Source organism: Hypomesus transpacificus, unplaced genomic scaffold (assembly GCF_021917145.1).
Source record: "Hypomesus transpacificus isolate Combined female unplaced genomic scaffold, fHypTra1 scaffold_27, whole genome shotgun sequence".
NCBI lineage: Eukaryota > Metazoa > Chordata > Actinopteri > Osmeriformes > Osmeridae > Hypomesus > Hypomesus transpacificus.
This window is the reverse complement of record NW_025813796.1, coordinates 4069175-4092041: the sequence shown is the minus strand read 5'-3', so window position 1 is coordinate 4092041 and position 22867 is coordinate 4069175. Positions and strand designations below refer to the sequence as shown.

Sequence of the window (22867 nt, the reverse complement as noted above, 5' to 3'; positions counted from 1 at the left end):
ACTTTGAATAGGTGGAATATCCACAAATCTGTGGGCAATGTAGAACCGAAGACAGATTAGAAATATCATATTTTTATTAAAAGCTATGACCATTTTAGTGACTAGTGGAGAACTGGGAAACCGGAATTATCCTCCCCCAAAAGTAGCTAGTGCTATGGCTGGATACTCCTCTCGATAACTAAAAAATATTCGAGTTTCTTCCACTATCGACCGAATTGGCCAAACAAGGCATGTACATTTAGCTTACAGTGTACATAATCTAGCTAGTTAATGTTGTTCTTCGAAGTTTTTTAGAAATCTTCTCAAATCGAAGCTAAACAGTGCTACTACCGTCATAGCTGCCTGTCACAAACGGCCAAGCCGGACCCGTCATTAGGTGCGTTCGACATGACCCGCTTCATGCGGCACCGCAGGCGGCTGACTTGAAAAAGTGCATTCTGGTTAGACTTTTTGTCCGACTTGAGACGGCGCCGAGGACACATCACTGTGACGTCACCTTCAAAGTACCGTGAGATCGTTTTGAGAACTGCCGGCTGTGTAGCCGAGCGCATTTTCTCAAGAGCAACTGCACGGGTTCAAGTGATGACACAGCTATTTCATGATTGGCCAAACTCACACACGACATCTTTGACGTGTGTTTTGTAATATTCGGACACCTTCAGTTTCGCTAACGCTCAAAAAAGTTTAATTGATTTAAAAATGTGTTGAAGAAAGGGTTTTAGTCAGCCTCTTCACTAACGGAAAGACTAAGTTAAATTATAAATAAAGTAAGCAAACAGCGCTTGATCGGCCATGACTGACATCAACGCAGCAAACCACGAGAAGCTGGAATGTCCGACTTCACAGAGCCGTTTTCAACTCCTCCCCGACTGCAAGCGGCTACTCTCGCCGGTCGTTTCATGCAGCCGCAGTCCATGTCGAACGCACTTATTCTTTCCTGAAAAACTTGCGTCACTCCCACAAACAAATTATTTGTAAGTAAAAAGTTTAGACTTTTAATTTTCCAATATTGACAACACATTAAGGAACTTGTCTTTACCCATAATATCGTCTGCGATTTCAATTGGAAGCTGTACATCTAACACTGTAGGCCTTCTCCCATGGTATCCGCTCTGGCTCCGCCTCGGAAAACAATGGCTGCCGTTGCTGACGATACATTTATTTCCCCCTCCCAGTTACCCCTTAACCAATGATGTGTGCTTTGAGCTTAAGTTGTCATGAGTATCTGGCAGTTTTCAGAAATAAAATCGGTGCTTTACGTTAAACTTCCGTTTAACGTAAGAAATTCAACATATATGATGTAATTTCTTTGTAATCATCCAAAATAATGCCAAGTGTATATGGGTATTTTTCCAAGTAGGCCAATGACTGGTCGATACGTGCGATCGATGCATTGAGTGGACAACGTGTTTTGAGTGGGCCGCGCACCGTTTACTGAGTGGGCCGGTCTGACAGTAAAACTCCCGGGCCACTTTTTCCCCCCAGTCCGTCCCTGGATGTGTAGACTAAAAAGTCTAAGTGCTTGTCTATTTTCTTTTTGTCAAAGATAGTGTCTGACATTTTAGGTAATACTTATTATGCTGATGTCTGTTCAAGTGCTCATTTTTCTGGTCAGTTTGTTTATTGTGTGCTGGCGATTGGGTCTGGCGAGTGTTGATCGCGATCTCCATACCGCGGCTCCACCACCCAATCACTACTGCGCAGAATCTGGCTCCAAATGACATCACCAGCGCAAGATGGCAGAACCCATATCTGGGATATTTTGGCTTCATTTTCGTACAGTGGGAGGAAGCGGAGCTGTTGCCCCTTGATTAGCCTACACATAATAGCTTTAATGGTAGGCCTGTTATTTTCATAACCCTGAAATATATATATATATTTAAACGTCTAACTTTAATTAGGACATAGGCTACAGTACCCTGACATGGGCATTTAAATAATGCTGTTAAGGAATAGTCTACCGATTGACACACATTTAATTAACAGCAGACAAAATAGTGCGGCAAAGATGTTAGGAACACGCACGCCAAGCAGCGGCACATTCCCAATAAAATATATTCGACTCATTCAACACCGTTTTAGATCAAGTAGAATTAGCCAGCGTCATATATGCTAACACAGCAATCTCATTGGATCAAAGAGATAAAAGTAATTGACTAAAGCAATAATAAGAATGCATGAAACCCACTCCCTGAAGTGATGCAAGATGAGGTCACGAATGGTCCATGTCAGGGTCGGGCAAACATAGCATCTTGGATAGACGATACCAGTTGTCGCGGAGGGTGAGTAAGCCTATTCTAGAGTGGCTTTTAGATAACATTTATTAATCGTACGCGAAAAAACAGCCTACATGATTTTCATGTGATATATTTCATTCCGTAGGCTACTGATATATGTTTCAACTGAGAGCATTGCAGGAATCGGCTTTCGACAGATGTAGTCAAGATACAAGGCAATTAGAATGCGGGTAAAACCACTGCATTGGGAAGACAAAAGGCTACATCATATCCTTTACATCAAGCAAATCAAGGAAATATTTCATTCCAAAATCCAAAACATATTTGATCACTTTTTAAAATACCATTGCGTTGTAAAATACCAGATAGGCCTAAATAGTAGAATGATAATTTCTTAAGTAATGTTTTTAAAAACGAAACAATACTTACTTATTAAATGCAGCGATGAAAAGATTTACGTTTACGACGTTTTAAAGACTGTTGATCTCATGGTGTAGGCTATTAAAGGAATGCAATATCAGACACCGCACTTGTCCCGTCCGCATTGAGGTCTGCAATACAACTAAAAATCCATCTGTTTGTGGACTGGTAGCCTATTTGAAGGCGTAGCTTGCTGGCAAGAAGTGCGTTTCTGTAGGTTCGCCCTCTCATGACGTAGGATGGAACCTTGCAGCTTTGCTACTCCCGCTGCTGCCCTAATCAAATCCCAAACAGAAACCCCCGCAGGAAGCGTGGGGTGCCCACAATAATCCACTATTTTAATGCAGCTTGCATCAAACGTTGACGACAGCAATTAATGATTATTCAACTTTATTTATCCTTATATCCTAATTACATGTACATTTTATTCAAGCCTATAGTTTTGTTGAATCTAAACCAAAATTACAAATTGTCTGACATATAGTGGACATGGAGTGGGTTTCATATATAAAAACAAGATGAGATTCATAGTCCCTTACATAATATCTTTAGAAACCTGCAGTAATTGGTTACTTATATGAGTTTTACCAGCAATTCATACATTGTTTATAACATTTACATTTAGTCATTTAGCAGACAGCAACTTACAGTAAGTACAGGGACATTCTCCAGGGCAAGTAGGGTGAAGTTCCTTGCCCAAAGACACAATGTCATTTGGCACGGCGGGGAATCGATCCGGCAACCTTCAGATTACTAGCCCGACTCACTCACCGCTCGACCATCTGACTTCCTGATTTACAATGTAGTGATGTGTGATTGTGGGGTTTTGTTGGAACCATGTATAGTCCAGTGAAGGAAGTTAGATCAGTGGAAGTGAAAAAGAAGGCAAAACAAAGATCAGTAAAAAACAAAGAGTCAGTGTTGAGAGGTACAGTCGTTATCACATATGTTGAAGTCTACTCCTACAACTTTAATTAATCCACAGATAGTCAATTGTTTTCTCAGAAAAGGTAAAGAAGAGTAGACGTGAGAGTCCCTCAAGTAGATGACACTGTTAGTCTGTCCCTTATTGGTTATAGAAGTAACTAAACAATGGCCATGTCCACAAGACTATTTGGACATTTCTATCTGAACTTTTGGCAGCAAAACTCGTCGTCGTCGTCGTCATCTGCCGCTTGTCCGGGGATCGGGTCGCGGGGGCAGCGACCTAAGCAGGGAGGCCCAGACTTCCCTCCCCCCGGCCACTTCCGCCAGCTCTTCCTGGGGGACCCCAAGGCGTTCCCAGGCCAGCTGAGAGACATAGTCCCTCCAGCGTGTCCTGGGTCTTCCCCGGGGCCTCTTCCCAGTGGGACGTGCCCGGAACACCTCACCAGGGAGGCGTCCAGGAGGCATCCTGATCAGATGCCCGAGCCACCTCAGCTGGCTCCTCTCGACGCGGAGGAGCAGCGGTTCTACTCTGAGCCCCTCCCGGATGACCGAGCTTCTCACCCTATCTCTAAGGGAGAGCCCGGACACCCTACGGAGAAAGCTCATTTCGGCCGCTTGTATTCGCGATCTCGTTCTTTCGGTCACTACCCATAGTTCGTGACCATAGGTGAGGGTAGGAACGTAGATCGACTGGTAAATAGAGAGCTTCGCCTTTCGACTCAGCTCCTTCTTCACCACGACGGACCGATGCAGAGCCCGCATCACTGCGGACGCCGCACCGATCCGCCTGTCGACCTCGCGCTCCATTCTTCCCTCACTCGTGAACAAGACCCCGAGATACTTGAACTCCTCCGCTTGGTTCAGGATCTCCTCCCCGCAGAGGAGCAGCAAAACTCACTGTCAGCAAAAAGGAAATAACAAATATTGCACATTTCATAAAGCAGAATCTTGAGGACTGTCAAATTAGGGCTACTCTTGTCCCTTGTTCCTTCAGGGACTTATGGTAAAAAAGATACTTGACAAGTACACAAAGAGTCAAAACATTGTAGTATTAGGATATACCCCATGACTTAGTAAACTGTAGAAACAAGTTTAGGCCACCATGGTGGCATCATTTTCTAAGGTTTCAACCTCTTGTGAAACTTTGACGAGATGGTGCTGTGCCAGTTCTACCTCAAAATAGTTTTTTGGGCTGTGAAATGTCAAATGGTTGCATGTTACAAAACATGTTCACACTTCCCTCATGTTTTACTGAAGGCTTTATAATAGATTCATTATACAATGTACTCGTGACTTAAGAAGACTTTTTAATTCTGTACAGTAGTTTTTCTCTTTCTCCTTTTCTATCTCCTATTCTATACAGATTGTAAGAGAAGAATATAGGCATATTTATCGTTTGTTATTTCTACATTTATGAGTATGAATGGTAAGGCATTGGGGGGCTCAGTGGGTATTTCATGGCATCATAACAATGCATCTATCTCTAACTTGACTTCCTGAGTTAGTAAATGTGACCCTATTTGCATGGATGACTGGTTACACACACACGCTCAAAAAAACACTCAAAATCATCAGCATATGTTCATGGTGTGTGTTAGGGCAAATTTGAACACATTTAAAGACAAACTCTCACATGAGAACAAATGCTGTTGTATTACACACGGTTATAATCGCAAGAGCAGTTTAATTGCAACCTGTTTCCCGTGCATAATCAAAGAACATAATGCTGACAGAGGAAATCCTTAATAAATGTAATCATTTGATAGTCATTTTAAATTAGCAGTCTTAGTGTATAAAACAGAATTTGCATTTGGAATCGCTGTTCATATAACTTTTGCATGTCGTGTCACCGTACATGGAGCACAAAGTTAGTTAGAGAGTGAATGAACCAAAGTACCATGGTACCAGGAAAGTTAATTCTTAACTAATTGCCAAAAAATTGGTAACATGGTAACTTTCATCTGAACTTAGAATGGCCTTAATTGAATCAATGTCTTCACATAGCTTTTTTAGACTGGCATTGTCCTCCGTTAAGCAAATTTGCTTTGGTCAGTGTTTAAGATGAAAAAAGGAAGTAAAGACATTACAAAAGTCAAGGAAGTAGCCTGTAATGTTAGACAAAAATGAGGAAGCCTAAAAACACTAACACTTCACATTCTACATTCTTGTATGTTTGCTACATTTCAATGAGCAAAGGATACCTGTTTCGGTCCCCAACAGACTTTATAGAATGTTCTCTCAAGAATGTTCTCTTAAGAGAATGTAGTTAACAAGTTGTGGCTTTACTGAATTTGGCCGTGTCTTAGTTCCTCGTTTTGCAATCAAATTTGAATTGACCTGATCACATCCTGCATCCTGTGGCAGTTGAACATGGTCGACCTAGTAAAACGTCATATGCAACAGCAGAAGTGAAGCAACATTCTTTTACAAGGTAGGTTCACTATGCCAAGCAATCTATATTTTAGTTGTTTGAGTTGCTTTGAGCAGTTTTCTGGTCAATATTTGCCCTTGTTGTGATAAAGCTTGGTTTGGCTGAGTTTTAAAAGACTGGTAAGAGACAGTACTATGCTTTCACAGAAGTATATTGATGTTTTGCTAGAACTTTGTTGAATTGTAGTTACAATTGCTATTCCATTTGCAAAATCTTGAAGTATAACAAACCAACAAATGTTAGACCTAGACAAGAGACAAACACAGGGAAAGTTGCTTGATTATATCCACTGCCCACTACCGTTGAAGAATACAGTATAATAAATTATTTGGTTTGTTTTTGGTGATTTAATGAAATGCTTTTAATTTACCTTAGTTTCTTTGATTACCACAAAGTTTTTTAAGCACTTGATATGTGTGCATGTTTTCATCAATCGATTCAATTGATCATGCCACATAAAATGCATGCTAGTAAATTAATGTTGGTGGTTTCTTGGTTTTGTTTGATGTTTTATACATAGAAGAGATTTATAGTAATATAAATTGAATAGGAAAATAGACTAGGAAAAAATGTCTCTCTGTGATAAAATCTGTAGTATAGTGAAATTATATTTTCAATGCTTTTATATTCTTCAAAACCTCAACAAATCTTTTAAATTGGTTTTCTTTTTCTTTACTGTTGTCCTATCCGATATTGTAATCTTTGATCTACTGTATCCATACATGACAGAAATTGTATCTCTTTCCAAAATTGTTTCAGTTTGAGGACAAATTGAGGTACATTTTAAATAATGTGGTTTTAGATAAATTTGAGTTATTATACTGAAAGCTCCTGCCTGCCTTTGTATATTAGCATACAACTTTGTATGTTAGAAGCATACAAAGAAGCATGGAAGAATTATGGATTAAGACAACACACCATTGCAAATTTGCACAAGAGATCCAACAGAATATAGTTTCATTGCACGAAGTCTGCTTTGCATAAAACTATGATATTTGTTGAATCATACAACGTCTTGGGTGTTTCACCATATTTATCATCATCATCATAATCTCCCCTTCCCCAGATGAGTATTACGCCGAATCCCAATACTCCCCCTTACCCCTTAACCCCTTCCCCTTAGTTTTGCGAGTTCCCGTGAGAGCTAGTGGTGTCCCAATACTCTTTTTGAGCTAGGGGTAGGGCTAAGAATAAGGGGTATACACCCCTTCAAACCAAGTAAGATCGGGAGCTTACTTGAAACCTAGGGCTATGTGAAAACTGCGCGACGGCAACAATGGCGGCCAGATCATCCAGAGAGTCCGATAAATGTAATATTTTCGTCTTAAGTAATTGATAAAGAAATTATGACAATCTTGTTTTGTGTTATATACAGTCATGAACATATATATTTGCAACCATTTTCCTAATTAAAACGTTTCTAAAAAAAATCGCTAGTTTGGTACGCTAATGTTACAGTGCTGAATTGCACAACAGTCCTGCATTTCTTTGACTGGCATGTCTACAGTTTTAAGTAAACTCCATTAGCAGCGAATTTCGTTTAATATCAGTGCATAACACTACTTGCTTTGGAGATATCGATACGTGCTAGATGACGTACCTGTAACCAAGTGGCGTCCCATTTCTTAGGGATATGTAGCCCTTACCCCTCAGTTTCGAGGGCCAAGGGCTAGGGGTAAACTAAGGGCTAGGGGTAAGGGGAAGGGTTAAGGGGGAGTATTGGGATTCGGCCCTAGGGCTATGTAGCCCTTACCCCTCAGTTTCGAGGGCCAAGGGCTAGGGGTAAACTAAGGGCTAGGGGTAAGGGGGAGTATTGGGATTCAGCCTTAGACTCTAAAGCCCACTCAACAACAACAAGTACTTTAGTAACACTTTACATTACCGTGTCCTTTACACAATGACAGTGTCATTGTGTAATTACACACCACATTTATATGTGCCCCCAATTACACACTACATTTATATGTGCCACCAATTACACACTACATTTATATGTGCCACCAAACATCACTCTGAGCACCATTCTGCTCTTTCATGTGGTTCTAGTAAGGCTCTCTCCAATTAGTGTGACAGTATAATATGTCTTAATTGTATCTGTATATACATTTGACTGAAATGAAAGTGCATGATTAATAACTATTACTTAATGTATTTACATAAAGTACATCAACAAGTTACTTAATATGATACATTTCCAAAGCACCATGCAAAAATCCTGAGACAACAAGAAGGGTTTGCCTTTTGGTCCACCTGCTGTTTGAGCATTCAACAGCTCACAAATTGCCACAAGCCTAAATTACAAATTGTTCATCATACAAGGTAAAGTTAGATGACTGTTCATGTAAATAACATTGTTACTTGGGCTACATACTTTTTGAGCAACAATATTTCCTCAAGAAAGGTTTTGAAGGAAGAAATATTTTGAAACCTAAATATTTATATTCAATAAAATTCTGTAATATTGCAACATTGTATAGAATTGTTCCACAGTACGATTCTAACTTTTCTTGAAGTATTATTTTTGACACAATTGTTGTTGATTAAGTAAAAAAGTATTCTTAGACTTTGTGATTTAAATCTTCACACATCACATACTTAACCATTCAGTTTTAGTCAGTACAGTATTATTCAGTTACGAAGAAGTCACATGATCTAATGGATCTAGCATTTTAAAGACTACAACTCAGTATAGTGCTTATGTAATATTGTCTTCACAATCTATATTGTACACGTGTGGGGCTCATGTGTTGCTCAATACCAGCAACCTTTACATTAGGCCTATACAAAAGCCTTCACCGAGTTAGTACTTGTTTTCTAAATGCAACCACATTTTTGAGGTCTTTCTTACTAAAAAGCTGTACTTTTGTCTGTTTATTCTTTGATGACTGTTTGAGTAGTCTGTCTGCAACAGGATGTCGACCTTCCAGTTTCTGCAAGTTGTTTCTTTATATAGTTTACACGTACAGCATTCTTTAAAATCCACAATCTATTTTTAACAACTCTGTAGGTTTTACACAAACCTTTAATCAATGTACACGTTTTTATAATATTTTGTTTCCTTTTCTTAATTTTCTTGTTTCTTATATTTTGTTTTATTGGTTTGTCACTTGGGTCTATGAAATCGAACAACAGGAAAGTTTCATGTTCAACCATAAAATGCAACCTTCCAAAAAGGACCTGTTGTGAGACAAATAGCTATGCCAATTTTGAAATAATATTGATTAAAAAAAAAAATTGATAAAAAAATAAAAGTTGGAATATTTCTATATTTCGATATAAACTAACTGCTTTCAAAAAATTTCACCAATAATCAAATCATATATCTCAACATTTATTAGGGGGAGTTTTTTCCTTCTTCAAAATAGGGTTAATTATAAAGCTCACAATGGAAGTTAATGACAGAGTATTTTAGTGGTTAATACATTATACTCTATGTACTATATTTTGTTGTGTTTTTTAGTAGAACGTAAGTAAGTAAGTAAGACTTTATTTATATAGCACATTTCATACAAGAATTGTAGCTCAAGGTGCTTTAGATAAAATCAATATTACAAGTGACAAAAGTTATAATTAAAATGGCAAATCTATAAGAACAATAATATGACTAATAAAAGTAGTAAACCCTTTTGAGATAAAATTACTTAAATGCTTCAGTAAAAAGGTAGGTTTTAAGCTGTCTTTAAAAATGTTTAGCCCGTTTACTTCCCTAATATTTATGGGTAATTTGTTCCATAGTTTTTTGGCGCAATTGGCAAAGGCCGAATCACCAATCTTCTTATGACTGCTTCTGGTGACCTCTAATAGGCCTGCGTTTGATGATCGCAGTGTTCTAGCTGGTGTGTAGTTTATAAGGCAGTTAGCAATGTAGCTAGGTCCTTGTCCGTGTAGAGCTTTGTATGTGAGGAAAAGGACCTTAAAGTCAATTCTGAAGGAAACAGGGAGCCAGTGTAAAGTGGCTAGGACAGGACTAATGTGTTCTCTCCTTTTAGTTTTGGTTAATAATCTAGCTGCAGAATTTTGAATGAGCAGTAGTCTTTCAGTGGTTTTCTTGGAAAGACCAGTGAAAGGTGCATTACAGTAGTCCAGCCGGCTGGATATGAAAGCATGAATTAACTTCTCTGCATCATTTTGGTTTATGAATGGTCGTACCTTTGCTATATTCCTCAGGTGAAAGAAAGCTGTTTTGGTCACTTTATTAATGTGAGAGTTGAAATTCAAATCTGAGTCCAGGTTTACACCGAGACTTGTCACCTCTGGTTTAAGACGGGGTTAAGCCTCCTGGATTCTTAATAAGCATCTCTCTTTTGGATTTGGGGCCACATAGTAGGACTTCGGTTTTGTCTTCATTTAATTCAAGAAAGTTATCATTCATCCATTTGTTTATTGCCAACAGGCAGTTGGTAATGGAATTGATGGCAGTTCCATCGTTCTATTCATTGGATATATATATAGTTGTGTGTCATCCGCATAGCTATGGAAATCTATGTTATGTTCTATGATTATATCGCTGAGTGGTAACATATAGAGAGAAAAAAGTAATGGACCTAGGCAGCTTCCTTGAGCAACCCCGTAGTTGTTGTCAAGTTTCTTGGACCTATGGTCCCCTAAACTAACATAAAACTTCCTCCCTGTGATATATGATTTAATCCAGTTCAATACACTATCCGTGAACCCAATAAGCTTTTCCAGTCTATTGATTAGGATGTCGTGATCAATGGTATCAAATGCTGCACTGAGATCTAACAGGATAAGGATAGAGACTTTATTTGAATCAGAGTTTAGTCTGAGGTCGCTAATTATTTTGGTGAGAGCAGTTTCAGTACTGTGATATTTCCTGAAACCTGACTGCGACTTCCAGGATGTTATTTTCTTCAAGAAAATAATTTAATTGGACTAAAACGATCTTTTCCAGTACTTTACTAATAAATTGAAGGTTTGAGATTGGTCTGTAATTTGCAAGTAGACTGTTATCCAATTTGGGTTTCTTTAATAGGCTTTACAACAGCTGTTTTGAAGGCATCTGGGAAGACGCCAGTTGTGTTTATAATCTCTTGCACCGGACCTGAGACACTATCAAACACTCGCTTAAAGAATGTTGTGGGTATAGGATTAATATCTGAGGTTGTGGAGTTAGATTCGCTGAAAATGTTGGGAAGTTCACTAAGTGTGATACAGGTAAATGTGCTCATGGTTAAGTTGCAGAAGTCGACCCCACTATTAATAATACTAGCTCTGATCAAAGTTATTTTGTTCTTGAAGAACAAAGCAAGCTCTTCACATTTAACTGCTGAGGATGGAGGGGGGGGGGGCAGGGACAGTGTTTAGCAGCTGATCAATGGTGGAAAAATAACTTCTGGCACTTTCTGACATTTCCTGTTATAATGTTGGAGAAATATTGTCTCCTTGCTAGTAGGTGAAATGAATTATGAAATTCAACTACAGGTAGGTTCAGTAATTATATGAATTAATCATAACCATCAAGAGCAACCATCCAAAAAAGGACATTGTTTTAATATCACAGTATTTAAGTCAGAGTGTATCCTCTTTGTAAGGGATATCTGATTACATGCCTGAAAGATCAGATTGGCATTGTTTTAAAGGATCCGTCTGGGCATGTTTTACATCAGCACCATTGACTGATAGCCTTATCTGTATATGTCCCCAGTGCTTCTCCCAGACACTTTTCTGAAAGAAATTAGCATTAATTATTCACTGCAAGTTGCCCCAGTCGATGAACAACTCATCAATTTTCTCCCTTCACCAGTTGCTTGGTTACTATTGATAACTGATCTGTGAAGAGAATAGGTATTTTCTTAAACAGTGCATGATTAAGATATGCCTACATCCCTCCATGTGCGTATTTTAGCCAATACAGACAGATGAACTTGAGAAAGGCAACATTTCCACTAAATCTTCTCTCTGAGAATTAATTAGATTATTTTCTAAAAATCATAACACATACTGTAATATGGATGCTAGCCACTATGAATATACTTAAAAACTCCAACTTGAAATGGAGGACTGGGTAAACTTTAGTCTTAGTGAATATTTCAATAACATTTAGATAGTTGAACATACTGTAGCTCCATAAACAGCTCACTGGTAAAAATATAGTTTCAATTATCCCACTACAAGACTAACGTTGTTTTAAAGCACAATACCTTGTGCATATAAACATATTACTTAGTGTTGGAGCTAATATCTGAAATATAGATTTAACAACACACACCAGACTTACATTTTATAGTTTGATTTCATGGATAGGTTATTTTATGGATATGTTCTCTACATTAATATGGACCATAGCCGTGCCCATGGTATATATTTCAGACTAAGATTGGTTTCTAGTTATTTTAGTTAAACATACAGAATGTGCTTACTCTTTTTCTACATATCCCTATTTCTAATCAAATAACAGTTAGCTGAATAACCTTTTCAGTTAACATGTAGCTAGCTTAGCTAGCTAACGTTGTGTGGTGATGTAAAATGTACCCATGCTTTTACCTCCGGATGATCTATTCATTCGACAGGAAACCTATCCTTGACTCTTCGTCCATGGTAATGTGAGAAATAAAATGTTCAGTGATACAGTGAAGTCGGTGCCAGTTCGCGGCAAACCTATTCATATTTTATATTATTTGTGGGGTTTATATATTTATACGCTACTCCTTAACGGGTTAAACTGACATTCGCCAGCTCTGATCCGAGTTGACCTTTGGATTTTTGTGTTTCAACACCCATTGGCACTTTTCTTGATGTATGAATATATTTACCCTGTATTCCTCTCTTTCACCCACCATCTCTGGAGGAGGGGATCCCTCACTGAATTGTTCCTCCCAAGGATTTATTAAATCTTTTCTCAAATGAGTTTTTCTGGGAGTTTTTTCTTGTCTTCCTTGAGGGTTAAGGCTGGTTGAGGGGCAGTTCTATAGATGTATGTGAAGCCCACTGTGACATTGCTTGTAAAAAGGGCCATACATTTGCACACATTTGATTTGATTGAATTTCAATCTTAGCCATAGAGTACACAACCAGCACATAACTTACTTGGAAGCATTCTTTGCTTCTGCAAAAGCAAGAACTTATGAGTGATGAGTGTGAGTATACTGTAGGTCCTTAGTCTTCTATCGCAAAACCCTTGAAGTACATTTGAAATACATTTAACATTCTTGTCTTTTGCATGTGTTTTTAAGGTATTCGTTTAAAGAGACACCGAGCTTCTATAAGACATTTCCAGAGCAACCAAGTTTTAGGACCTACAATGGCTGACAAAGTAAACATGTTGCCCTTCTTCTATGGCAACATCACTCGAGAGGAGTCAGAGGACTACCTCCATCAAGGTGGCATGGCTGACGGCATGTACCTGCTGAGGCAGAGTCGGAGCTACTTGGGGGGCTACGCCCTGTCTGTAGCCTACGGGCGCCAGTGCTTCCACTACACCATTGAGAGGAACCTCAACAACTCCTACGCCATCGCTGGTGGTAAAAGCCACCCAACCCCTGTGGACGTAATTGACTACCACTCTCAGGAGTCTGATGGGCTGGTGTGTCTACTGAAAAAGCCCTACAACAGGCCTAAGGGAATGCAGCCAAAGGTCGGCCCTTTTGAGGACTTAAAGGAGAAACTGATCAGTGAATATGTAAAGCAGACCTGGAACCTCCAGGTTAGTCAGAGTACCATATTTGCTACTACAAACATTTGCTTGGGTAAGTTTGTTGTTCCATGACCAAGACTATCTTGGATATATAGTTTATGGCGATGTCATAAACAATATGTGCGGTTAGAGAATGTCACTTAACATCTTGGATAGAAGCGTAATAAACGACTGGAGTGGTCTGAATAGCAGTCCCCTGTCCCCAACATTCTGCTTAGAGGGTTCTAGGTAGTGGTGTGGTCAAATATATGTAATATGTAAGCATACACTGAATGCCCACAAGGATTTCTTGTATGCCCATTTTAAATTGAGCAGTGATACATGAGTGGAGGAGCTGGATAATTTAACCCTAACTCTAACCCTAAAAGACGACATGCCAGGTACTAGGAGTACAGTAGAAGACTAATCATCCCATTCGATATAACCATCAGATCTGAGGCCATTGAAAGGAATATACTGTTAATCCTAACCATCAGTTCTAGCCCTCAAAGTTTTAAAACTGTATAGGGCCACAGTGTTCTATGTCAAGGGAAAATAATCAAGTCCATACAAATGCCTCTACTCAAGTCCATCGCAAGAGCCCATCACACACATCGCAAGAGCAGCTAACACTCCTTATCCATTTCAAAACAACACAATGTGGTCTGAGATGAAGGGTAGTTTGTGGTTTTCCTCAGGGTGCAGCCCTGGACCAAGCCATCATCAGCCAAAGGCCTCAACTGGAGAAGCTCATTGCCACCACCGCTCACGAGAAGATGCCTTGGTTTCACGGTGCTATAACTCGTGAGGAGTCTGAGCCACGCCTACAAAGCGGCTCACGCACCAACGGGAAATTTCTGTAAGCGTTAAGCCTCATCTAGGCCTATTGTTTTTTGCATTTCCAGTTAAAAAAGATCAGAAATAATTGGAGTGGAGATTATCAAAAATATCCCCAAAAATACAAAAAAGTGGGACTTTGTTATATTTTTCACAAAACTTGATTAGCTCTTTTAGATAAAAATGTGGGGATTGGAAAACCACCCTTCTCTCTATTTCAGTGATGGTAGTGGAAGAGGATATTCTGGACACATTAACATGCATAAGAACATGGCTTTTGCTTTTTCCTTAACTTAAAAATTTGTTTGACAAAAACATGCATTCTGGCATGACTTTCTACATGATACATACTTTTCAGTTTACTTTCCTAAAGCTTGCTTTTCTGGGCCAAGACTTATGTCTATGATAGTAGTAAGCTACAACCAAGGGCACAAAAGCACACAAACATGCTGCCTTTGAGCATTGGGAAGTATTTATAGAATATGAGCCTTGTGCTGCAGAGCACTTGCCTAGGCTATAGAGAGAGAGCACACTGTGGTTTCCGCTGTGTCAGTTTGCAGAGGACTTCCTGGAGTGACCAAAGAGCAGAAGGAGTGAAAATAAGTTTGAATGCTTTATTGTCTGTCTTAAGAATGCTCTAGAAGAAAGTTTCTTTACTCAAAAGTTTCTTTATAGAAGAAATACAATCGAGTAAAGATTTCACTTAAACAATGAACTGTTGTGCTTATAGAAAATAAAAATATTTTTGTTTTAAACTAGGACTAATTTAGCATAAACAAATCCTTGCCATTGACAATTTATTCAACATATTACATGTAGTTGAAAGGTTTCAATTTTTTTATGTAAAGTTAAGACACCCCCACCTATACCATCTAGAGATGCTGTATATTTCTGTCTTGATTGACAATGGAGTAAAAATTACATATCTTAACTGGTGTCCTTTATATATATACAATGGCCTACAAACCTATACAATGCCATTATGTATCTGTGCCTGGAGCCATTACTGTACCAAAGTTGCCCTCATCTGTATCTAAAATACAGATCACCTTTAGCTAGTAACCAACCTGTGTTCTTTCATTATTTCCTATCCGTTCTAAACAGTATTAGACAGCGGGACTTGAATGGTTCCTACGCCCTATGTTTCCTACACGGAGGACAGGTCATGCACTATCGCATTGACAGAGACAGGACGGGCAAGCTTTCCTTCCCAGATGGCAAGAAGTTTGACACGCTGTGGCAGGTCATATTGTTATACTTATAGTCTCTTCCAAATCCACCAAACTCAAATCTCAAAAAGTACATTTCTCATTCAATAATGAATACCCACACATGAAGAATATGATGGGACATAAAATAACATTGTACTGTATGTATTCAGTTGTCTTAAATACAGTACATTTTGATTACCTAAAGTGCTTTTTGCCCAACTTAAAAACAAAACAGTTCGCCTTGCTTTGTATCCTAGTTAGTGGAGCACTACTCTTACAAACCAGATGGACTGCTTCGCGTGTTGACAGATCCCTGTCCCCGACCAGAAGGAAATGGTACTCTACTTTACATGGATAAATAAGAGTGTGAATTATTAATGTAAAATCAATTTATCTAGATATCACTATGTTATGTATAAATGTCTTCTTGTGACCTTTGTATGTTATGCTATATGACGTTTAGTTTACAAGTAAGTTGAACGTAAAAAAGGTTGTTTAAAACAAAATCACATTGGAATCAAATTAACTCTTTTGCAAAGTACCTATATGGAATAGTGTGGCAGGATAAAATGTGTCTATGGATGTTGGATCATTTTAAGAAATATTTTAACAAATATGTTCTCTTCTTGTTATGCAGTGGCTATTGGCCGACCTCCTCTACCACGGGATCACCCCGTAAGTCTTTCCCAATGACTGTATATGTGTTTGTTTGGCCAGTGCGAAAAGTCAAAATCTGTATGTAAGGAAGTTGAGTGTTGCTTTATCAAAGATATCAAGGACTTACTGAAAAGAAGAAATTGTAATTGTATGTTACAATAGGGGTTCGAAGAAAGAGTGTACTGCCTTTCATTAACTAAATTTAAAATAAAAGTGTCAAGCACACAAACACGCTCATGCCATTCACAATAAAAAATGAACAGTATGTTTATAGCATCGACATTATCCACGCAATAAGCAGGACTCTCAACACAGTTACACCATTGCCCCACCAAACTCAACTTTACCAAACATGACCTCCAACTAATTCAGCAATTAAATTAGTTTATTGTACCGGTTTGGAATATAAATAAAGGTTCCCCCACCATTCTTTGTGAGGCAAAAAAATACTTTCTGCCAATATTGATCTCTCTGATTCCACATTGCTGACACTATTCTTTGATGTTTTTCAAGGTTGACAGTTCTGGTATCAGTTCTCAAAAAGCTATTCTGTTCCTAGTAAGTAAAACTGACATTGTGCCATCTGTTGACATATTTACAGTCAAAGCTATGGATAAGTCGAAATAAGTGGGTTAAAAGCTGGGTAAATAGCCATGCTTGTCTTTTTCTTGAATGAGATCTTTTGCTGTTGAAATTAAGTTTTGACTCAGATAACTTTTCATAAATAGTTGTATTACTTAAAAGTTACTGTTTAATGAAAGTAAAACCCTTTTCTAAAGTGTAGGGACCCTCTAGTATGGATGTGACCGAATTCTATTTTTGCTGTAATTACTAATGATAGCCAGGAACTGCAAATTATGAAGAATTATAATTGTTTACATTACAAACAGACCCTTTCCCTGAACAACTTAACCGCTGTATCTCACTTAACCAACATAGACATGAACAGTCCTTAACATTCATGATACTCTCTGAAATTGTGATTTCTAGCAAGGAGCGACAGGTGGAATGCTCTCCAGACTCAAATCCTACACCTTACCCATACCTGGGAAGAAAGAAAAGGTGCACTAACACACAACCCCCCTTCCCCCTTCCCCCTTCCCCACCCCATGTGGTACGTTGGGCCATATGCATCCACCTAACTCTCCAAAGTATGGTTTTGCTAAAGTGTGGTTTGCTATTTACTAACACACCTGTGAGATTTACCTTGCACTCTAATTTCTACCGTCTGTTTACTACCCTTCCCTTTTAATTGTTATTAAAGGTGATGACAGACATCCTCATTAGTATAACTATTGATTGATTGATTTCAATTGAAGATATAAATTCTAAACAAGGTTTTTTTAATTGATCAGGCCCTCTGTTTATAAACCAAGACAAATGTTGGTCTCGAAAACTCATTAAAACATTGATGACCTAAGACAGACATTTCCCTTCTATGACACTATCTAGGCTTTCTCAACTTAGATTTAGCTTAGACTTAGGATAGTCACAAAAACAACAAATATTATGAAATTGATGTTTAGAATTGTTGCAAGCAAAGTTCAATCATCATTTCCAAAAAACTGACATTGTAAACATGCCCTGCTCATTGCATTCAGTATAATCATTATATTATTTTGTGCATTCCAAGATAAAGGTACAAAGTTTCATTGACTAGTAAATGTTCTTGAGTAAATTGTTTTTCTGAAAAATATTAAAACCTATATGTTTAGTTTGAAAGCATATAGGTTGTAGGGCATGTTGGTTTGGAGGGCATGTTGTCATTAAAGGTCACTCACAGGTAGGATTTCAGCACACACTGACATTGTCTATTGAAGGGAATGGGTTATACTGTATGCCTGTAGTCTACATAGACTTCTTTGGGCTGGAATGCTAACCCTTGGCTACTATTATGTTCCCTACTTGTCCTTCCGTTGCATGTATACAAATCTAGACCTCTTCCTAAAATTTATATACTACTATGTGAATCAATTACCTTTAAAATTTGATACAGTCTTTTCTCTTTCATCGACACCCATGTATTATAAACATATACATTTGAAAATGCAAATTACATAAATGTCTGATCGATAAATGTGAATTTTCAATTATAAAATTTCACACCATAGATGTGTTTTATAATGTGTTATACAAACACCTTAAGAATACTTTCTAATGGACATGAGTAATAGGGTATCAGGCTTTCTTCCAATTTCAAAGCATTTTATGTGAGTCAGGGGAAAGTTCAAATAGGAAAAATTATTTTATTGGCAATAAATTGGGGGGGGGGGGGAAATGTTGGCCAAAAATGAGTGATTTTCTTCATGTAGGCTGAGTATGACATCATATTATTAGTAGTACATACTCAACCTAGGATATGCCTGAGGAATATTATGACATCATAATCTCAAGTAAAATGATGCTGATTTTGGAAAAAGGCTGGCTTTCATGCATTATTGAAACGTTAATTATAGTATTCTTAAGATGAACAACATGTTAAAATATTATGTACAAAATAAAATAAAGATGGGTGTGTTGTCATTGAAAGACAGAGTGAAGGATTGGTATCATGCTTTAAAAGGAAATAATATTTTGCATTTTTGCTTGTGTTTCATGCATTTAGCAAATCATTTTTGATAATATTCCAGCAGAGTTAATACTATATATTATTACAATATATTTGCCATTATATTTCATATGTCTTCTTAAACTTGTCTACTTTACATTACCAGAGAGAGACACGTAACAAAACCACAGATAACCTTAACCCTTATGAAACCAGGGTTCCTAATAATCAGGGGCTCAACAAAGGTAAGTAATGAGAGGACCATCATGTTCAAATAAATGTTGCTCTGGGCTATACCTGAGATCTATGTTTTAAAATATATTATTTATTCAACGTATCCATTGACATTAGCCACATTACTAGAAACGTTTTAAGGAACCAAGTACTTGAAAATGTGGAGTAAAAAGGTTCCCACTATTCCCACTTTAGGGATTACCTATTTCTGTCATTGTAAGTCAACTACCATAGTACTTTGAGGCGGTGTGTGTTGTGTGTTCAACAGAGGCCATGCCTATGGACACAGAGGTGTATGAGAGTCCCTACGCAGACCCAGATGAGCTTAGGACCTGCACCGTAGACCGCAAACAGCTCTTCCTAGAAGATGGAGAGTTAGGTTCTGGGAACTTTGGCACAGTCCTTAAAGGCATCTACAAGATGAGGAAGTGGGTAACCTTGAACCTTAAAACACAAACTTACTGTATGATGCAGAACCACTGCAAATAGCACCTTCTTGTGGTCATTTTGTATTACAGTTTTTCTCAATTGCTTTGGTTCATTTCTTGAAACAGTAATAACATTTTCAAAGCTCTAGGTGCATTTGTCAGAATAGCTTACAGCACAACATAAGAGCTAACCTGCAAAAGGTCATTTGATTTGTACTTTTCAGTTTTTCCTCAATCGCTTTTTTTTTTTGTCTTCCCATTCTCTGACCTGCAAACGTGCAGTTTGGGACACCACAACATATATTTCATTACTATGTCACCTGGCAGGTAATTTGGCAATTTAGCAGACATCACAAACCATGTTATAGATATTTACGCAATACATATTTACTATGTCAACTGACATATGACATATGGGACGTCACATCACCACTCTATTGCTATTTGATTAGTTTTTGTATCACAAAATAAATTTCTTCAATGGCAAGCATTATCACATTTTGTTAAAATTCAAACATCTGTAATTTAGTCATATTTATATATGGGACATAAAAACGGGTCAACGGCCGGGACTATACCTATGACTGCTTTTGAACCTACAACCCTTCGATTACCGGCACAACATCTCATCCAATCGAGCCATTCACACACTGCATTTACATGGATACGAATTACTGGTTTATTTGGACTGAAATAGAATTATCCGTTTTTTGTAAACACCTCTGTTCGAATAATTGCGGTCCGACTACAATACGATCGACACCCCGAGATAACTCGATCCGAGTCAGTTGATTATTCGGACATGGCATGCTTGTAAACGGTGAATTGGACTATGAACTGGACTCTGTGTCTTTGCGCATGCTTGAGATCCCGCCGCCCTCCCTCCCAGTTGTCAACGATAAGTTGTCGCCGCCGGGAGCCGGCCCGGCAGAAAGAAACATACAACGCGAGCCAATAGCGCCGTTAGCTTTCGCAGTACTCCTAATGTCATCATGCACGAAATGTAGAGGGACGTAGCTTCACCTTGCTCTCCGTTCGCCGTCTTTCTCGAAATGTTGATGTTGTTGTTGTTGGTAGTGGTAAAGAGGTCAAGCGGAAAGGGCTGTATCACCACTAGTTGTAATGAAAACGGCGCCACGTATCGTACTGGATATGACATGCTTTTGGCCAATGATTCGGTTTATTCACTGCCATAAATATTCGAATAATAGCAGTTGCCCCCAAAAATGTGCATTCTCCGAATAAAGCTAGATTTGAATTGATACCATCTTTTAAACGCAGTGACAGATCTGGTCTTTTCCATGTTCAGTAACTGGATAATAAAATAAGACATGGCAAGCATTGTCAGATTTGGTCCAAGTTCAGACAGTTGTAATTCAGTCATATTTTCACATATCAAGGTGAAACTTTGCAGGGTACTTCACAGGGGTGTCTCCTTAATATGGAACGCCGGGTTAGTCAAAAATAAATACATAAATAGATAAATACATACTTAAATAAATATGGCTATGAAAAACTCTATGAAAAAAGATGGCAATAAATATATAAATATAGCAATATATAATTATATATCTGAATCCATTTACCAACATCAATAAATAAATACATTTATTTATTTCAAAATGACGTTTTTGTAAAGACATTTATTTATTTCATGGGACTTTTATTTCCTAATGCCACATTTATTTATTCTTTGAGACTTTTACGCACCACATTTATTACCACACCACCTTTATTTCTGTACTGTATTTATTTCCGATCTCACATGCAAACGAGAGGGGCGTGGTTATCTTCAGGCCAACGCAGCTGCACACCTAGATTCCTAGATAGCAATGCTACCTGTATGGGGGGTGTTGAAATAACTGTGGGAGTCTTTACTTTAAATCAAAGCCGGTTTTATTTGTTTTATAAAACCTCCAGAAAACAACATTGAACTTGGCGGGAGAGGTGTACGCAGAACCGGAAACCCCAAAACCCGCATGTGCACTTTTTCCTAGTATGGTGTCTCTTAGCGTGCATACAGAGCGCAGACATAATCATTCACCAGAATGATCTACATCCCCTTTCTTTAGTTTGTGCCTTCTATGGAGAACAAATGGAAGGCTAGGCAAAATGAAAATTTGTAACAGTTTTATGCCGCCCTTAGTCACACATCTAAGGTCCAGGTTCTTTACACTGATGTTCTTTATTGCACCGACAAAGATAGACACCAAAACACTGTAGAACCATGCAGAAATGAATAAAGACATACAGCAATCAATCATACGTTCATAAACACTTAAATAACCATACAAAAACACACATACCACTTTTGCCTGCTTGTGGACTAAGAGTGGATGGATATACAGCTTGTACCGTCTTCTCCAATTAGCTCAACCTTAGCTAACATGCGAACATCAATTATTTTATACGTTTCACAGGAAGTGACATACCACATGTATGATTGCTCAAGATGCCACAAAGTGGAGAAACAATATAAAACTTGTGACTGCAATTACAAGTTTCAAAAACCCATCTTAAATATACTTGAATGGTAATTAACCGACTTATACTCTCATTGCAAAACATTTACATTACGTTTACATTTAGTCACTGTCTGACATGGACTTGCAGCATTTTGTGTAATGATTGAATTTTCTACAAATATGACATTGCTGCCCGAAAGCAGTACATCTGTCTCTCTGTGCAGCATGGCTACCTCCAAAGTTACTGCAGTTTGTAATGGATTTCGCCTCCCGTTGGCCTGCTTGAGGTTTAAGTCTTGACCTGTGGTGCCACCCACTAGAGTTAGGTTGAATCGCATCAACAGTGGTGGCTGTTTGGGGCTGGGCTAGAGCCTTACTACTCTCCTCAGTCATTTCGTATGTGCGGCAGATTGTAATGGCTTTAGTCAAGGTTAATTCACTGTCACGTAGTAAAGCCTTCCTTAAACTGTCATTTCTGATGCCGCACACTATTCTGTCACAAAATCAGTTCATTTATCAGGTCTCCAAAGTCACAACTTTTAGCTCTAATCTTCACTTCACTGATGAAGGATTCAATAGTCTCAGCTTGCCTCTGATGCCGCGAATGGAACTTGTGCCTCTCCATAGTTTTGTTGTGTTAATTTCCGTTTCAAACATTCGGGGTCTTCTCTGAATTCAGCTGGAACGACGATAGCTCCATCGTCACCAGGCGCCCTCACCTCTGCTGCGTAAACAAACGAACGCTCCCGTTCGGTGGCCTCCGTTTCTGCGAGATTGATATATGCCATTGTTTTGGCGGTCTTGTCTGAGTGCGCTGCTGCTATCAAGATATCATACTC

General features: G+C 38.4%; 2 protein-coding genes across 7 annotated transcripts in view; one reads left to right on the top strand and one right to left on the bottom strand.

Annotated features, from left to right (window-relative positions):
• LOC124463087 (GTP-binding protein Di-Ras2) overlaps window positions 1–22867 on the bottom strand; it is a 101928-nt gene that overhangs the window by 3046 nt on the left and 76015 nt on the right. Inside the window, exon 1 of one of the 4 annotated variants that reach the window (XM_047014801.1) lies at window positions 2667–2809. The exons of 2 other annotated variants lie outside the window; for them this stretch is intronic. The gene's annotated coding sequence lies outside the window, so the exon portion shown is untranslated. Of the gene's footprint in view, window positions 1–2666; window positions 2810–21262; window positions 22795–22867 lie in introns of those variants that run through there. One more of the 4 variants, XR_006955528.1, reaches the window with a different exon arrangement.
• Window positions 5723–22867, top strand: part of syk (spleen tyrosine kinase) — a 44317-nt gene continuing 27172 nt past the window's right edge. Inside the window, exons 1-10 of one of the 3 annotated variants that reach the window (XM_047014798.1) lie at window positions 5723–6015; window positions 13209–13678; window positions 14347–14507; window positions 15590–15728; window positions 15954–16032; window positions 16334–16371; window positions 16867–16911; window positions 17344–17415; window positions 19068–19146; window positions 19404–19563. In XM_047014798.1, the coding sequence (XP_046870754.1) occupies window positions 13277–13678; window positions 14347–14507; window positions 15590–15728; window positions 15954–16032; window positions 16334–16371; window positions 16867–16911; window positions 17344–17415; window positions 19068–19146; window positions 19404–19563 (1175 nt within the window). In that variant the 5' untranslated portion in view covers window positions 5723–6015; window positions 13209–13276. The other 2 variants (XM_047014799.1, XM_047014800.1) reach the window with 2 other exon arrangements.